At 38.4% G+C, this 17460-nt stretch overlaps 1 protein-coding gene across 1 annotated transcript in view; it reads left to right on the top strand.

Moving 5' to 3' along the window:
- The window catches only part of LOC125881479 (sodium channel protein type 4 subunit alpha-like), a 353001-nt gene that overhangs the window by 114392 nt on the left and 221149 nt on the right, over nucleotides 1-17460 (top strand). Inside the window, exons 7-8 of the mRNA XM_049564551.1 lie at nucleotides 11616-11707; nucleotides 16117-16359. Of these exons, the coding sequence (XP_049420508.1) occupies nucleotides 11616-11707; nucleotides 16117-16359 (335 nt within the window). The remainder of the gene's footprint in view (nucleotides 1-11615; nucleotides 11708-16116; nucleotides 16360-17460) is intronic.

Raw genomic sequence — 17460 nt, 5'->3', positions numbered from 1 at the left:
TGCTGTAGCAGTGCAGTGGCATGAAAAGACAAATATTTACTCATAGTGATGTATCCTTGTAAGGTTGAGCATTAAGGCTTAAAATCTTCTATCACAGTATTTGTAATTTTATATCACAGTAACTGCATAAATCCTAATACAGTAATTCTTCTGTAAATTCAATCAAGACAAAGTTTAACTGCATTTTATCACATTTGATTATTTTCTTTTATTGGAACTTCCATGCAAATAAAAAAACAACAATAACAGCCTCACATTAGACAACAAAAATAATCAAAACAGTAAAACTAAAATGGAAGCTTGACAACAATATTTCAAGTGTTATAGATTTTTGTATTTACAACTTCACTCTCCTCCTCCATGTCTGCCCAAATCACATTACCTCATGTGGCAGCTGGATTCGAGAGGTTGTGAGATCATGTGAGAATCCAGCCCAGAATTGCTTAATAGCCCGCCATGGATTGCTCCCACAGTACAAACAATGTTGGCAAATCTCAACTGATGGACACATTTCTACTTTTGCACAGTAAATACCGTCATATCACAGAATCCTACATCTTTAAATTGTTAATCTTGAGTCCAACCCACTAAAAAGAGTCTAAATACTTCAAATTCTTACATAAATATCAATATTTGACAGCAGGGGCTCAAATAAAGTCCAAAATAATGTTCTTACTCACTGATCCTGATGTTTTTTCCTTGTTTCAGATTTTAGTTTCAGTATGCCAATTTCATCTTTCTATGACAGCGTAATTAGTCTGTTGGTATTGTAGAAAGTATGGAGTTTGGGTTATATTTCCTGAGATCGAGTCCCATATTTCTATTTAAAAAAAGGAAAGATAGTGTGAATTATATTCCAATCTTGAATATAGATAGGAATCTCAGAGGATTTCTGGGGTTTTTTTTGCAAAATTTCAACTTTGTAATGGCAGAGTTAGGATTTTTTTTTTCCACTTAAATTTGTGTTTTTTTTCATCCTGTAAATAAAGAAATATACAATAAAAAAAAAGAATTAGGTTTTTTTGTGAATTTAAAACTTTAATGTTGAAAATTCTGAGTACTTTCTCCAAATCTCACCCCCTTGATCCTAGCTCCATATTATTAATACACCACGTTGCAAAAAGCCCCATGTGGTTACCTTGCACGAGTCAGGAGAAAAGTCAAAAGAAAAAAAATAAAATAAATAAAAACTAAAATGAAGAAGAAAGTAAACATCAGAGTTGGACAGTAGTTTATTTAAGTGTAAAATGTTGCAGATTAATATATGACACATGACTATGATGTGGGTCTAATTCGAACACATTCTAGCTTACCTTAGTTTTATTTGGTGTCATGCTGCATTACAATCAACACTTCCGAGCGGCAGTGATTATGCAATTTCAGCTACTGGAAGGCTTATAATGTGAAACATCTGTGAGGGAAAAGAACTGCAAAGTAGAAGTGAGTGGAATTAATCAGTGAATGAAAAGAGAAAGTGGTGAGAGGACGACATGACTGTGTTGTACTGATGGGATTATGGCTGTGGAATTAAAAATAAAGACTAATAGAAGCCTGTCTCTGCAGCTGAGGTACATACTGTGAAAATGTGCAGTTTGAAGTCAGTTTGTGCAGCTGAGCAGAAGTAAATTCAGACACATTTGCAAAGTAAGGAGAAAGTCTGCAGAACTTTGTCTCATTGTGCTGTCAGTCCGAGAAAAAACAAACTTCAGACTGCAGCATCATATATCATTAATAAACTTAATAAGTCTGGGCGGTTAAAAATAAATCTGTGCTGTGATGAGGGTGTTTGTTTCTTGTCCACAGTGGTGGAAAGTGACTAAGTACAGTTACCCAAATACTGTAGTTCAGTGCAATTTTGAGGAACTTGCACTTTTTATGTCCACATCACTATAAATCACAACAAAATATTTATATAATTATATATACTTTTGCTTCTACTCTCATCTACTTGTAAATTATCTAGTTTAAAACATTCTTCCAAAAACATGATGTTTTGTCCAGATAATATTAAAATGTTGCACACACATTCATGTGTCAATTAATCGTGTGTATTAATCGTCCAGTATTATGAATATTATATATAACATGTTTAATTTGTATAGTAAGGACACTTTGCTGATGCGATTTCTTACTACTTACTACTCTTGCTTTTATTTAAAGGACAACTTTGCTAATTTTCAATGTATTTTCCCATGTTTTTGTGTCTAAGTGACTTATGGCAACAACTTTTGGAATTCCTCTAGTATTTTGCGAGACTTTGGGAGACAAAAGTAGCTACAAGGTAACCACTTGGGGCTTTTTGCAACGTGAGTTTACGTCCAGTAAAAGTGTTTGGCTTAGTAATTGTTTGACAATATTATGGAGAGGATCTCTATAGAGACAGACCCTTTTTAAAAGAGTAAGATCATTTTTATTTAACCAGAAACAGACCCAAAGTCATCATTGTCAAACCCACCAGACGCAAGTAAAATATAACTTATAACTGAGGAGAGCTGAATATCTCTCAGAAACATTTCTGTACAGTTCTCACACACATTCTCACACACACACACACACACACACACACACACATAAAAGGCAACAGGTCTAAAGTGGGAGAAGTGAATCGTTTGATGATCCACTTGATGAATAAGATGACTTTACTCAGTGTTTTTGAAGAAAAAAGAGAAGAGCAGTGACACCCATGCATTTTCCAAATTACAGGTTTGAAAAGCTCAAGGCTTCCGAAACTCGCTCAGCACATAAATGAACCATCAAATCATCAATTCAAGCAAGAAAAAAAAAGACTCAGAAGCTGCAACTCTGGGTGTCTGTTTCCTTTGACGCCCACTCTGCGAGCCGTATCCCGTCATTTTGTTTCAGCAAGCGTGACCTGTCCACTGCAGTAATTGACTGACTGATGGAAAATCGCTGTAGTTTGGTTTGGTTAGCGATCAGGCAGCGATCAATCACAATGCTGAGGAGCAGGGAGGCATGGAGGGAGGGACGCTGGCGGTAAGATAAACGATCACAATGAACCAATCGGATCAATAATTGACCCCTAGGATCGGCTCGGGGGTTAGTGTGCAGTGTAATGAAGCGGTGTCACCTCCAACGTGGCCCCCCGCTAAATTGAAGTGTCTTGATGAAGGTGCCCTCAGAGGGTGTGGACGCCGTGTCTGCAGAGCTACATAATGCGACCCTGACGACCTGCTGCCAAATCCCTCAGAGGGAAAAATGGCTTTACTTAAAGGACAAATTCCCCATTAAAACAGTTAGCTCTTAAAACATCTGCTGATGATTTACTTCACATTCTGTCTTCACTCAGCACGTCTGCTTCTTCATGCGGGTAGACATCGCAACTTTTCATCCACATATTTTAAGCAACTTTATGGGAAACCCTGTCGCCTGCAGAATACATTCACATATGGCAGGAAAACATAATTGCTGACTGGATTGAGTTAACTGGCAATGGTGTCCAAATGGCAAGAGTTCGCATGCTATGTGCCACATGTGGTTGGTTAAAACACTTGGTTGAGAGTCCAAAAATAATGGTGGTTTTCGTTGAATATTAGCCCCTTCCATACAGCCTCTTCAGGCATTATTCCTCCACACTGTTCTGCATAAAATGCATGACACAAGGAGGCATTGTTATGTGTTATGTGTGTGACCCACCACTGAGGAATTTAAAAAGCAGCTAGTAGCAATAAGCGGCTAACTCAAAAAAGTTAGTTCTTTAGTTCAGTACAAAAATAACTGGACACAGTACTGGTGGTGAGACCCCTTTCGTTCCCATGAAAGTTGCTTCTCGGTGCATAAAGCCAAAAATGTTCCGCTGCAGCATATAAAATTACACAGATGATTGGCACTGCCTCTACACCATAGGCTGCATATAAAGAAAGTGATGCGTCTCCACTCAGACCATCTGTACAGACTTGAAGCTAAAATATCCTGGATATGGCTGCTGCCATCTTGCTCTTGTGATGTCAGAGCCAGAGTCAGCGCAGTAGCGACCTCCGAGGCACCAAGTTTCCCGCTTCACTAGAGACTATTGCTGGCCGAGCTGGCTATTTCCTGCTCTCCTAGCTTGAATGAGGATAAAGTAATTTAATCATGTAGCATTTTGAGATTTTCCAAATGTTATCAGACAGAACAGATTAAATTCTGATAGTGGAATGAGTCACTTTGCGAGGGTTGTGATGCTCAAAAAAATAATCCACTGATTGACAGACGTCTCTTTTCCAATATAAGTCTATGGGCGACATGGCATCAAATGACAGATGTATTTACACTGTACGGCAATTATGAAAATAAGCTTCAAAGCCGAATGCACTTCCTGGGTGCCTGGTATAAAACAAGTGCAAAGATTCATGTAGGGCCACTGACTTTCCATCAGTATTTCACAAGTTGGGAATGAGAATGTGTAGTATTAAAAAAGCAGTGCTGGCTTAATGGCATATCTTCCTTACAGCAGTATTGTGGGATTTCTTTGTAAAAAGGGGTACTGAAACAGTAAATGTGTCCTAATTTATGTTTTAAATCAGTGTTTACTCTTTTAATATTAACCAAAACCACCATCATTCTCTTGCAAGAAGGGTCCGGTTGTGCTCCAACAGAACTAGTTTGTAAAACGTGTTGTTTGGAAACCAGAAGGTTTGTACAGAGTGAAAAACTGGACGGCAGGGGAGAAGGGAAAGACACATTATTGTTTAATTATGGACTTTTCAACAGTCTCTTTTGGAGAACCTTCGTAGTGTTGCACTCAGTTGTTCTCCTGGAAAGTGACAGAAATATATTTATGAAAGAAATGAGAAAAGAGAGCTAAAGAGGGAAGACAGAACTTACTTAGAAATAGTGGTGGTCATATTATTATTATTATACATAGATACACTACAGATTTCTATTTTTAAACACAACTTTATGTTATTTCTAATTTCCCTTCAACATAATTAAGGCTTGAGTTCTGCTTTTCCATAAAAACATTGATGACACTGCAGATTTCTTGAAGTTATTACCTTAATGTCCACAGAACATGTGATGTTAATGAGATAAATCTAGTTAAGTTAGGAGACCTGCAGTGAGACTGTGGAGACAAAACAGACAAATGGACGAAGCTGTTCATCTGAGGGACTAAATGAAGTAATTTGAGGGTTTGATTTAGTTGTCCACAAGCACCAATTATCCACTCATTTGAAGGGAGTAAATTTATTAAGCATGCAAATGAAAAATGTTTTCCTGTAACACATACTGGGCTCCGTACTCCTGCCTCTGTTGGGGGTCACTGATTTAAAAAGTACATTTACAGCTCTTATTATCTACCTCGAAACTAACTTCAGAAAATCACTGTTTAAGGTTCAGTGTGTAGGATTTCAGGGGATATATTGGCAGAATTGTAATATAATATAGAAATGTTTTTAGTGCTTTAAATCACCTGGCTCAATTGTTTTTAAGAGGAAGAGAGCTTTGCTGATAATTGGCTCCTGGTAAAAAGCTTCTGAACAATGAACACTGAAGGAAGTCTAACCAGGAAAGGTTTCAGCTATTGCACTCTGCAATACTCACTGCTTGAGGTCACTAAATTGGCCTAAATCTTATACACTGGACCTTTAAGACTAATTTCATTTTATGAATCTTACGACTCTGACACGACCCCATTTAAAAGCTCCGTAACTCTAAAAATATGTGTATTGCCACCTTAACTGATAATAACAAAAGCATATTGCTCTTTGACTACTGACTGTGAGAAGAGCATTCTGGGAAATATAGGCTGTCTGAGGGAAAGTTGGCACATGACAAGAAATAAATAACAACACAGTTTTCTTTCAAAACACTTTTAAATATTCCACCTGCTCCTTCTTTCATTTCCCATCTGTTTGTCTATGGTTCTGTGGACGACACACACACACACACACACACACACACACACAGATACAAATGTCAGTAGGTGTGTGTCCTTGAACCGAGGGCCGTCCTGCGGTCAGTTGGATCTTTAGGAGGACAGGGACACATAAGTCACCTCTTTACACACACACACACACACACACACACACACACACACACACTCACACATACCAAGGATGGTGATGTTAAATGAGTGTGTGGTCATGCACACACAAGAAAATACCATGATAGTGCATGTAAGGACACTCACACACACACACACACACACACACACACACACACACACACACACACACACACACACACACGTTCTGCCCCTGACACATCACCCCTCTGTGCCCTGGCTTTATTAAATCCAGAGTGATGGTCGGTGAATAGACACACCCCTACTGACACACACACACACACACACACAACACTCTCTGATTGATGCTCTCTTTCCCACCCACCGAGTCAGGATTCCCATGGAGACAAAGTCCATCACCCTTCCTTCCCCAACCACACACACACACACACACACACACACACACACACTCGGCCCGCCCCTGTGTTACTGCTATTGCTGGTGTAATGACATGTTAATGGCTGCCATCACCACACCAGCAGCACCACACTCGTCAGCCATTTTCACAGCATCAGAGCTGCAACATTTTATATCTTTTTAGCCAAATAAAATCATCAATAAATCAACACTGTGGTAACCAAACATCTGAGGAGTTAGATAAAGACATGAGACTCTGATGTAGATATTTCTGAAAATGTCAGGAATGGATTTAGCATCCTCAATAAAACCCCCAAACCTTTGCAATATTGTCCAAATCAGCCAAGCAGTTGAAATATTTTCCATTAAGGTAATTATGCTAATTTACCTTTGTACGCAAGTCAGTATCTGACAGTTTCTAAGTGCTGGGGACCCATACTGTACAATTCCAACATAAAACTTTGGGGTATTCAACATTTCATGGTTCAGATTGCTGGCAGATAGACTGCCTGGAAGGCTGTAGTGACTGAAAACAATTTTTCTCTGATTTTAGGTAGAGTGAAGAATTTAGGCTGTTATTTCAACTTGGGCTCATATTGAAGCTTCTAAATTGTATAATTCTATATACAAGTGAAGCAGTAATAATCACCATAAAGTGATGAAAAATATATATTTTTTGATGGATAGTAATTTTTTGTCTTTTTGGGAATGATGTGAGTGATATTTGGCAGCAAGCCCCAAATCCTATCTTGCTACTTTCCCCTTTGTTTCAGGATACGTCCTGCCAAAGTTCTCGGGCTGTAATCACCGAAAGAAAATCTGAAATTCTTCCTTCTCATCAACCAATTGATTGGTCGATGGAGAAAAAAAATCAGCATGTTATCTCTAAATTAGCTAAATGTGCAACAGTGCACTGGGTGCACACCCCAGGGCAAACGTCCGTGCCTGGTCACAGGCTCTTGGCACCCTTTGGCGGAGGAATAAGGCAAACATTTTATGATGCTCCGAGCAACTGTCGTTGTATAAAGACAAAGGAATACATTTAACCAGCGTAAACTGACACACCATCCCAGATCGTCCAGCACTGACACTGAAGCATTCTAAATAGGTAAAATAATTTGATAAAAATAGATTTCTATTTTTAAGATCTAAGATAAAATAGTTATACAACCCTATTTTTTTAATTGAAATAGTTACAATAATGAATTCATTACAGTGTAAAATAAAATAAAATAATGTAAAATTATGAGTATGACTGATAACAAAAAATGACTTGATATATAAACACTCTGGGCTCATTACAGTGGGAGCAGGACTGACCTCTCTCCAGTATGAAGCGTCTCTTTGCTGTCACTGGTTCTACTGGTGCAGCGTGCTCTGGCTGCTGTGCCCCCCCACCCCCCCCTCACTGTAATTCAATCAGCCTGCCAGTCAACGGTGGTGATATATGAGCCGTAATGGAGGGCCGTTAGCAGATGACTCAATCTAAGCAGGGGGGCCAATATGGCCACCATGGTTCACAACTTCATGTGATTCATTTAAAAGGGGAGAGAAGTGAAACCTTCCCACCCTGGCATTTTACCTGGTTGTTGATGGAAATTATTGTTATGGATTTCTTTTTGGTTCAAAGTTGAATTTAACAAATGTCTCTTTTAATTCTATTTTTTTATTAACATATAAAGGTGTCTGGATGCTGACCTAGCAGCCTCCAGTGATGCCCCCAGAAATTTTTAATATGGGCTGCCAGATGGGTCTACTGAATACACACCAAAACCAAGAGTCATAACCAATCATCAGGGACTAGATTGTCCTGTTGAAGTATATTAAAAACTATGTCAGTGTGGAGAGTTGTTGAAACTCATGCTGATATATGTATACATATTTCTTATCTTACAGTTAACCTTCCTAATTATCTTTACTGGTAACAAGTTTTCTCAAGTTTAGAGGTGACTCGGTAACCCTAACCCTAACCCTAACCCACAGAACCCATTTTCATCAGACATCTTGGGGTAAAAGTTCAAGGGACCCCTTTGAGAATGGCCTTGCCAGTTCAGCCCCAGACAAAATTCAGCCTAAATATAGAGTGTTATGTAGCCCCCTTTTACCAACAAGCTGTGCCAACAGTATCGATGGATGCCTCATGTTGTCTAGTTTTAAAAGGTACCATTACCATCTTGCTGGAGCATACCATAGACAATAAAGTCAGCCCCCAATTATTTATGCCAGGGGGTGCCTTAAGTCTTTATATTTCTGTATGTATACATGTAAATTTGTTAGGAGATATACATTCAGAGTGATTTTGAAATATTGAAACAGAAAATTTCCCTCACTTTTGGATCTTGAATGTTGGTTATTTGGGGATGTGTCGAAAAACCATTGCCAGTAAATTTAATCCACCCACCCATCCACCCAATTTGGAAAACCAAATTAATAGTATGTCAACAGAATTTATAGGAAACAGAGTTGCCCGTTGACTTTCAATGCCCATCAATGGGACAAGGAAAAAAAACAACCTGTACTTAGTATTTTCAGTTTGATATCACAAAGAAAGGAAAGTCTATTTAGTCACATTAATTAAAAATAGTAGTAGTCGTAAAAATAGTATTATCCAAGCTGCATTAGTTTGTTGGGTGTGCAGGTTTCTAATCATTATTAGCTACTGTATCAAATATTGGAAAATCAAAAGTTTACTTTTACTTAAACTAGACTTTTTTTCTTACTTTATTGCAGGTTTTGCTATTACACGTTATGAAACTCATCACTTATTTCATTCATCCTGCCACATTTATACAACTTTTTCTTTGTCCTTCATTGTCCTTCTGTACTCTTTTAGATATAATTTATTTATTTAGGTTTTATTATTCCAATCCATATGTTTCTTCGGCCCATTTACTCCAGAGTCTTATGCATTCATCCTCCCTCTTTCTCAACTTATAAGTGATTCTTTCAATTTCTTTAATATCATCAACTGTTAATTTCCAGTCCTTAACAGATGGTGACTTAACATTCATACAATTCCGTGTAATTTGTTTTAATGCAGCAATACGTATTATTGTATACAAATATTTATCTCCTCCGTTCTCTTTTTCTGCTGGAATGATTTCTAATATAATGTTGGGTGGCTGTAACAATTTTCTTTAAATTAAAAATACTTATGATTTTCTCCTGAAAAGACATCCAAGAACAACAAACATGTCAGTTTTTAATTAACACATATTATAACCAAACATTTCTGTGAGGGCAATTTTAAATTAATTAAATGTTCGACCAAAATAATAATAATAATAATAATAATAATAATGATAATGATGATAACAATAATAATAACAATCATACATTTTATTTATAGAGTGATTTTCATAGTACTCAAAGACATTTGACATTAGATAGAAATTATCATAAAACAGAATACACTTAAAATACACACAACATTATTCACACATGAAGAAGCCGCTTTGAAAAGTTGAGTTTTAATGAAAATATGAAAATAATGAAAATGTAAATAGAGTGGGACATTTTACAGATAAAAAACAAATGGAGACACACAGTGCTTCTCCAAGTCAAACATGCTTTGTTGGTAGGACAGGGTACTTCTTAGTTGGTTGCTGCAGAGACTAGGCAAGACTCCTTCCTTCCATTTGGTGAACACATTGGAGCAGGCAAGCGTGGGCCCAGGCGCGCGACATTAAAGAGGCCCTGCCTTCAATTCCATCTAATCGTGCACAAAGAACTGTGGGTACTTCATGCCCGCTGAGGATACATATATGCATCCTTGAAAATTCTCGGAAGGAAGGACTCAGTCTTTTCAATTCAAAGGATCCGTGACACTGGAACAGTCCGTTGGCGAGATTTAATGAAGTAGCCTCCTTGAAATTCAGCCATTTATGGATCCTTCCTTGACTTTGAGAAGCACCATCTGTTTCTTCTGTTAAGTCATGGAAGTTCATTCTTGACATTGCAATAGTATGTTTTTACAAATTAATACTCAACTCAAAGGTCTTTAGCTAAACTCTTTAGCTAAATTACCCCTAACATATTGGCATTTCTGTCCTGCAGGTTCTTGTGACCTACGGGCTGATATATGACAAGCTAAAGTAGACTGATATTATTGGCCATGTCACTAGTTTGACTCCAGTCTGGACCCTTTGTTATGACTGATATAGACTCTTATTTGATTGGATAAGATGATGAAAAAGCCTCAATATTTGTGCACGTATTCAACATATTAATCTGCAACATGTGATCACAAATATTATATCAAAGGAAATCATTGTGAAAAAAACAAACTTACATTTGATGTTATCTTTCTTTCTTATATCTTTAATCTCTTCTCTTCCCTTATTGTATTGATGCCGCTTATAGCACCAGGTCTTTGTTGATGTTTTGAAAACTGTTGGTTCTCTAACTCATAAGGGGAAAACATTTAAATCACCGAAGTATTTTCAGACTTTGCTGTGTTTTTCTTCTTCTGTTGTATGTTGACTACCACCACACTGCCCCCTACAGGCTGTTAACAGAGTTTATCAAAGTAGGGAACCTGCAGGCGCTGAGAACCTTTAGAGTGCTGAGAGCCCTGAAAACTATCTCAGTCATCCCAGGTAAGGCCTCACCACCACCTGGGGGCGACAAGGCACAGAAAAAAAATCCCTCATCATCGTAACGTCGTCGTGAACGTCCTCTCTTGTTTGTCCCATGTCTGCTGTGTCTTGCAGCACCAGCCCCCCTGCCTACGTCCCACTCTCTATCCAATGAGGAGTCACGGGTGTAATCACCTGATCTGAACTGAAGACACAGTAAAGAAGGAGAAGTCAGACATGTAAAAGCTGAACACATGATTCACATGGATAAACAGTGACCAAGGTTTTGAAAAATCTCCACCTTCGAGAGTGTTTCTAAAAAAAATCTCTCTTTTAGTGACCTAAAAACTCCATTTGGTATAGGCAAGAGGCTTTAACATGGAGGTCAATATCTGTTTTTAAACGTATCTGTATACATGTAGACCCAAAAGTCTTTTCAGAATCTGAAGTTGAGTTTGTCTCCAGTTTATATCCATGTGAGCAGCTTTGACCATCTTACTTCCCCTTCTTAATAGCAGATGTCTCTGGCTTGAACCTCTACCTGGCCTGTCTCTACTGTATCTCTCTCTGTCTCTCTCCATTTTTATATCCCTCTGTGTCGGCTCGTTGTTGCTCAGTGTGGTCATACCCTTCTGTGTGTGTCTGTTCTTGTGCTTCTGTCTCCCGGCTTGTTGCAGATATGTGACTGAGTTTGTGGACCTGGGTAATGTGTCAGCCTTAAGGACGTTCAGGGTGCTGCGAGCGCTCAAAACCATCTCTGTCATCCCAGGTGAGGAAGGGAAATGCAGGGGAGTGAATATCAAACGCACCCCCTCCCGGCTGGGGCCTGCTGGAAGAACTAAAATCAGTGGCTGTGTTTGAAACCTCATCCTGCATACTACCTACTGAATAAATCTGCTTTTTCACATTGGTAAAGTACACATAGGTAGTATGCAGAAAGAAGCACCGAATTCTTCCTCATAATTAGTTGTGAGTGAACATCAGAGGCTTAGCAAACAGCAACTTTACACAATACAACTCTCAACAGTGACCCAAGCAATGATACATGAGTAAAAATTGATTCTAATACTTGTTAAAAGGCTCACTGCTTCATTTAAATTGAAGCTAAATTCACATCTTGAAATGAATTTATGTTAATGATGAAAAAGATTTGTCAGCTGGCATCACTTTTGAATGTTATCAGCCCATTAAACGGCTGTTATCAGTTCTTATCATGACCAACATTGTAGTGACTTGATTTCTACAAAACAAAAAACCTAAGCCACTGATAGGCTGCTACCAGGACTTCTAATTGACGCGTTGTCTGTGGCAGCTCCATTGAATGAATCAGAGTCCATGCAGTTGCTCAAATGTTGATCATTTATTTACGACAATCGGTCCATTTAACAATATAGCCTTTGTCGACCTACACACACGTATGCCATTATAACTTGTATGCAAAGCAAACAAAAGGCTCAAAGTTAGGCCACTAAAACGGCGTTCAAAAAACTGTGTGCTTCTCCCGGTAAGCAGCACACCTGTAGAGTAATTAACTCTTCCTCTACTACCATAGTGGGTGGCACGGTGGTGTGGTGGTTAGCACTGTCGCCTCACGACAAGAGGGTTGCCGGTTCGATCCCGGGCGTGGGAGCCCTTCTGTGCGGAGTTTGCATGTTCTCCACGTGTCAGCGTGGGTTCTCTCCGGGCACTTCCTCCCACACAGTCCAAAGACATGCAGATTGGGGACTAGGTTAATTGGTGACTCTAAATTGTCCGTAGGTGTGAATGTGAGCGTGAATGGTTGTTTGTCTCTATGTGTCAGCCCTGCGATAGTCTGGCAACCTGTCCAGGGTGTACCCTGCCTCTCGCCCGATGTCAGCTGGGATAGGCTCCAGCCCCCCCGCGACTCTCAAGAGGATGAAGCGGTTAGAAGATGAATGAATGAATGAATGAATGAATGAAAACAAAGTTTCTTCCAAAACTAGAATTAAGAAAACGAAAAACACTAATGGTCGGTGATAAGTACTATCACATAAACATGGACTTTCAGCAAATAGAATGCTGCTCATGTTCTTTGTGAAAGCAATAGTTAGCTTTTGTTTCCATAGCATTATTTGACCTACATAGTTTTAATGTAGTTTTATGTAACTTACATAGGTATCTGAGAAGTTACGTGCTTACGTCACGTTACGTTTGTATCTGAGAAGTTACGTGCTTACGTCACGTTACGTGCTTGCGTCATGTTACCTGCTTATGTTACTTAACGTACTTAAGTCATGTTATGTGCTTACATCACATAATGTGCTTACATCAAAATATGTTCTTACGTCATGTTACATGTTAATTTCAGCCCACCAATTTTTTTTCTAAACCATTCCGAGTAGTTTTGTTGCCTTAACCTAACCACTGACAATATTTATGTGTTACAGTGTGTTTCAGTATTTGACAATCTGGGAATGATAATGGAAATTTATGTATGTCTTTTAAAATAACTCAGTGTTGACTTTTGGTTTGACATGGGCTAGGAACATGGGACACAAACATTTACTCAAATACAAATTTGAGGTACTCGAGTCATTTTCTTTAATGCCACTTTATACCTGTATATTGATCTTTTTAATTGTATGAAGATGTATTTGTTCAGCCTTTTGCCCTTAATTTAAATACTAATTTAAAATGTGGAACTATTTCTTAAAATCTGTTGCTGCCTAGCCTCTGTATGTTCCCACTGTGCATGTTAGCATGCAGTGCCAATGGCGCCATTAGCATGCCATAAACATGATAAAAACATCTTCATGCCATGGTCGTGGCCTTGTTGTAACAGTGTCTAACACATGTTATAACTATAGCAGTAGTAGCAGACATTTGGAAAGCATGTCACAGCTGCAGCCATAACTAAATATAATCACGTTAGTTATTCATTAGCTTACAGACGCTTCAACGTTGATTCTATTGGTTAATTTTGGATGCAAATTGAAAGTGTGTCTGTTTCTAATGAATTAACTTATAAGGGAAAGTGCTTTCAAGTGATAAAAAAGTGCAAAGAGAAACTGGTGTTTAATTGATTTGGTCCAATTGGCTGAGGACAGTCAACTTGTCTGCACCCTTTGTGTTCTCAGTGTGTTTTGTTCCTGCTGTTTTACCATATGTTTGTGTGTGTGTGTGTGTGTGTGTGTGTTGTGTTTTATCTAAATGTTAATGGGGAGTTTGCTTTGCTTGATTTTGTTTGTGATGATGACTTTTCTTCCACAGTGGAAACATTTTTGAAAAACTTAAAAGCAGCTGTAAGATGAAAACCTTTCTAAGAAATGTTATACATCGACAGGACAAAACATTTTACGCTGTATTTTGAGAGAGTTTCATCTAACAGCAGAGCTTTTTTCCTGTTTTCTGTAAAACTACTTTACTTTTTCATTTAATGTATTATTTATCATGTGATTTATTTCTATGGTGCATAAAGATGGCCGACCTTTAGTTTGACCTACCTCACATTGCTGCAGTTAGCTTTAAAACAATAAACTGAACAAGTATTAGCAGGTTCTTTAGATTTTCGTTCACAAATTAAAAATGAGTGTCTTGATAATTTATTGCTTTAACTCTATTTGGGTTTGGGCTAAAATATTTAGGACTTAGCATTTTGGAAAGAGAATGGAGGATTGGATTAAGTTAAGATTGAATTTAAGGCGGCTGCCATCTCTGTGGTTCCTGATCCATTGATTAAAGGAATAGTTCACCCCAAAACAATGTAAATTTTGTATAGTGCTCAACTCTCAAGGCTGTCCATGGTACCAGAAAAAGTTTTCTATAGAGTGGTGTTAAGGAGAGTGCAGTGCCCAAAAAAATGGAAGCATAAAAGTGCAAACAGACTTGACAGAGTCTGAAAAGAAAAAGTAGTTGTAAAACGTCTGAAAAACATTATGAAAATTCCTGTACAGCATTAACTAAGTGACTTGTATCTATTTGTAGGTTTAAACGCAACTATTTTGCTAAACTTTTATGAAACACAATTTTCCAAATGAACAAACAAAAGTTTTAGCATTAACTCATTGTGTTTTGATTTTGGTTTTGGACATTTTGTAACCTTTTTTGCTCTCTTTTGTTTGGACCCTGTCAATGTCTATTTGCACAGATATGCTTTCATTTTTTTGGCGCACTGCTCTCCTTAAAGGAATACTTAACCCACAAAATCACCATTTGTATATCAGTTACCCACCACATGTTTCTTTGAATTGAAGAAGAAAACTTTATTTTTCTCACATTTTTCCACAGTGAATTAAGAATCCACAAAGGGCAAACATTCCTGATTGATTGAACTCAGTGGGGTCCAGGTCTAACAACAGCAAAACTATATAAAAACATCTGTTTACGAACTCACACACAACTCATGCAATATAATCCAAGTCTCATTTATCCAGTCGTATGTCCGGTAAACACATGACTTTCACTTTTCACTAAAACATTGTGATATAAACCACTTCTGCCAACATGTAGCATGTCCTGAGCATGCCTGAACAGACGCATAAGTATGAGTTTCGCTTGAGCAGAGTTCGAACACACAGGCATGCTACTTGGCCATTCATTCGTTATATCATAATGTCTCAGTGAAAATGCATGTGTTTGGGAAGTACTGTGCACATGGATGATTGGATCTGGATTATACTGCAAGAGTTGTGTGAGAGTTTGTCACTTAATGTTTTTATGTAGTTTTGCTGTTGTTAAACGTGGTCCCTGTTTACTTCAGCTCACAAAAAATGTTTGCTTTTCTTGGATTCTCCATTCATCTTGGAGGCATGCGAGAAAAAAAGTTTTCTTCACAAATTCAAGGTAACACACAATGAGTAACTGACATGCAAGTGGTTATTTTGTGTATCTTCTTTAACACCACTCAGTTTAAGACACTTCACATGGCACCACAGAGAGCCTGGGGAGGTGAGTACTATATAAAGTTCATATTGTTTTAGGGTGACCTTTTCCTTTGAAGTAGTTCAAAATATGTGCCCCTTTATTCATACTAGCTGCTTGTTTTCTAGTTTTGAAATGGATTTTTACTGAACATAATGAATAATTTGTTTGAATTATCTATTTAATCAGAGACTGAAATTGAGCAAGCTCTTTATGTAATGTTTTTAACAAGGGTTCACAGCCACAATTACTTTTATCTGAATATTAATCCTGTCTGCGTCCATGGCGCTCTGGCAGGCCTGAAGACCATTGTTGGCGCTCTGATCCAGTCAGTGAAGAAACTCGCTGACGTGATGATCCTCACCGTCTTCTGTTTGAGCGTCTTCGCCCTCATCGGCCTGCAGCTCTTCATGGGAAACCTGCGGCAGAAGTGCGTCCGCAGCACGGCACACTGTGTCAACAGCAGCCTGCCGGCCAACACCACCTTCTATTGCAACAACAAGACCTGGGCCTCCATGAAGGACTTCATCAACGACGAGGGTGAGAATCAAAGTCTGAACTGTTACTGTGGATGTGATCAGTTGGTGTTGGCACACTTTGCAAAAGCAGCAAGGAGCTGGTTAGGTTTATTCATTGCTGAATAATTCATATTTGACAGAATGGGATGTGAGATTTTGGAAAGTGTACTTATTTCTGGCAGTGGGTCAGGGTTCAGGGAGGTTTTTCTCAGGTGTGTTTGGGATCAGATTCAGAGGTGTTCTGGTGTGGAGCAGCTTCCATTGTCCTGTCTGATTTCCCATTATCACAGCAGCTCAGGTTTAGTCTCAGACTTTGTTGAGGAGTGAAATGCCTCAAACTGTGACAAGTCCTCCTACCAGGTCCAATGTGTTAGTTATTTGTTTCAGGAAGTGTCAGAGCCATCAAGCTTCCATTGGAAACATTGAGGTGACATCCTGTTGTTTCAGGGAATGTGGGGGTTTAACATCATGTTGGAATTACTCATAGATTATTCATGATGGGATTCTAAAGACTGACTCTGATTCTTTTTTAACTCAGCGTTGTTAAATTTGACTATTTTTGACAATTTACAGAAAATACGATTGGACCTTCAAAGGGATAGTTAGAATTTTTTGAAGTGGGGTTGTATGAGGTACTTATTTATGATCAGTGTATTAACTATGTTAGATGGCAGTCTGCATGCCGCCAGTTTATAGAAGTAGGAAGGAGTGACGACACGGAATTTAAGCATAGTACTGCTGTGGATGTGGTCAGCAACAAAACACATTTTAGCCACCTAAAAAAATCTGTATCAGTTGACATGTACTCTATATTTAGAATATTTTCACCACTCTACCTTACCATCAGACAGCAACTTTAGAACGGGGACTAACGCCATTATTTTGCTCTCTTCAAAGCCGGACTCCATTGGGAAAACCAGTAATTTAGCTTCCTTGAACACTGGAACTGCTGATCTACTGCTGCCTTGATCAGTTACTTTGTTTTTGTTATTGTGGGACTTTGGTGAATCCAAACTTACCCTTTAAAGCATTAAAGTCACACGATTACACAATCAAACAAACTGATCAGAGCAGCAGTAGAACAGCAGCTCCTGTGTTCAGCAAGCCAACATGACTGATTTTC

This window comes from Epinephelus fuscoguttatus, linkage group LG21 (assembly GCF_011397635.1).
Source record: "Epinephelus fuscoguttatus linkage group LG21, E.fuscoguttatus.final_Chr_v1".
NCBI lineage: Eukaryota > Metazoa > Chordata > Actinopteri > Perciformes > Serranidae > Epinephelus > Epinephelus fuscoguttatus.
This window is presented reverse-complemented; position numbering and strand designations above follow the sequence as displayed.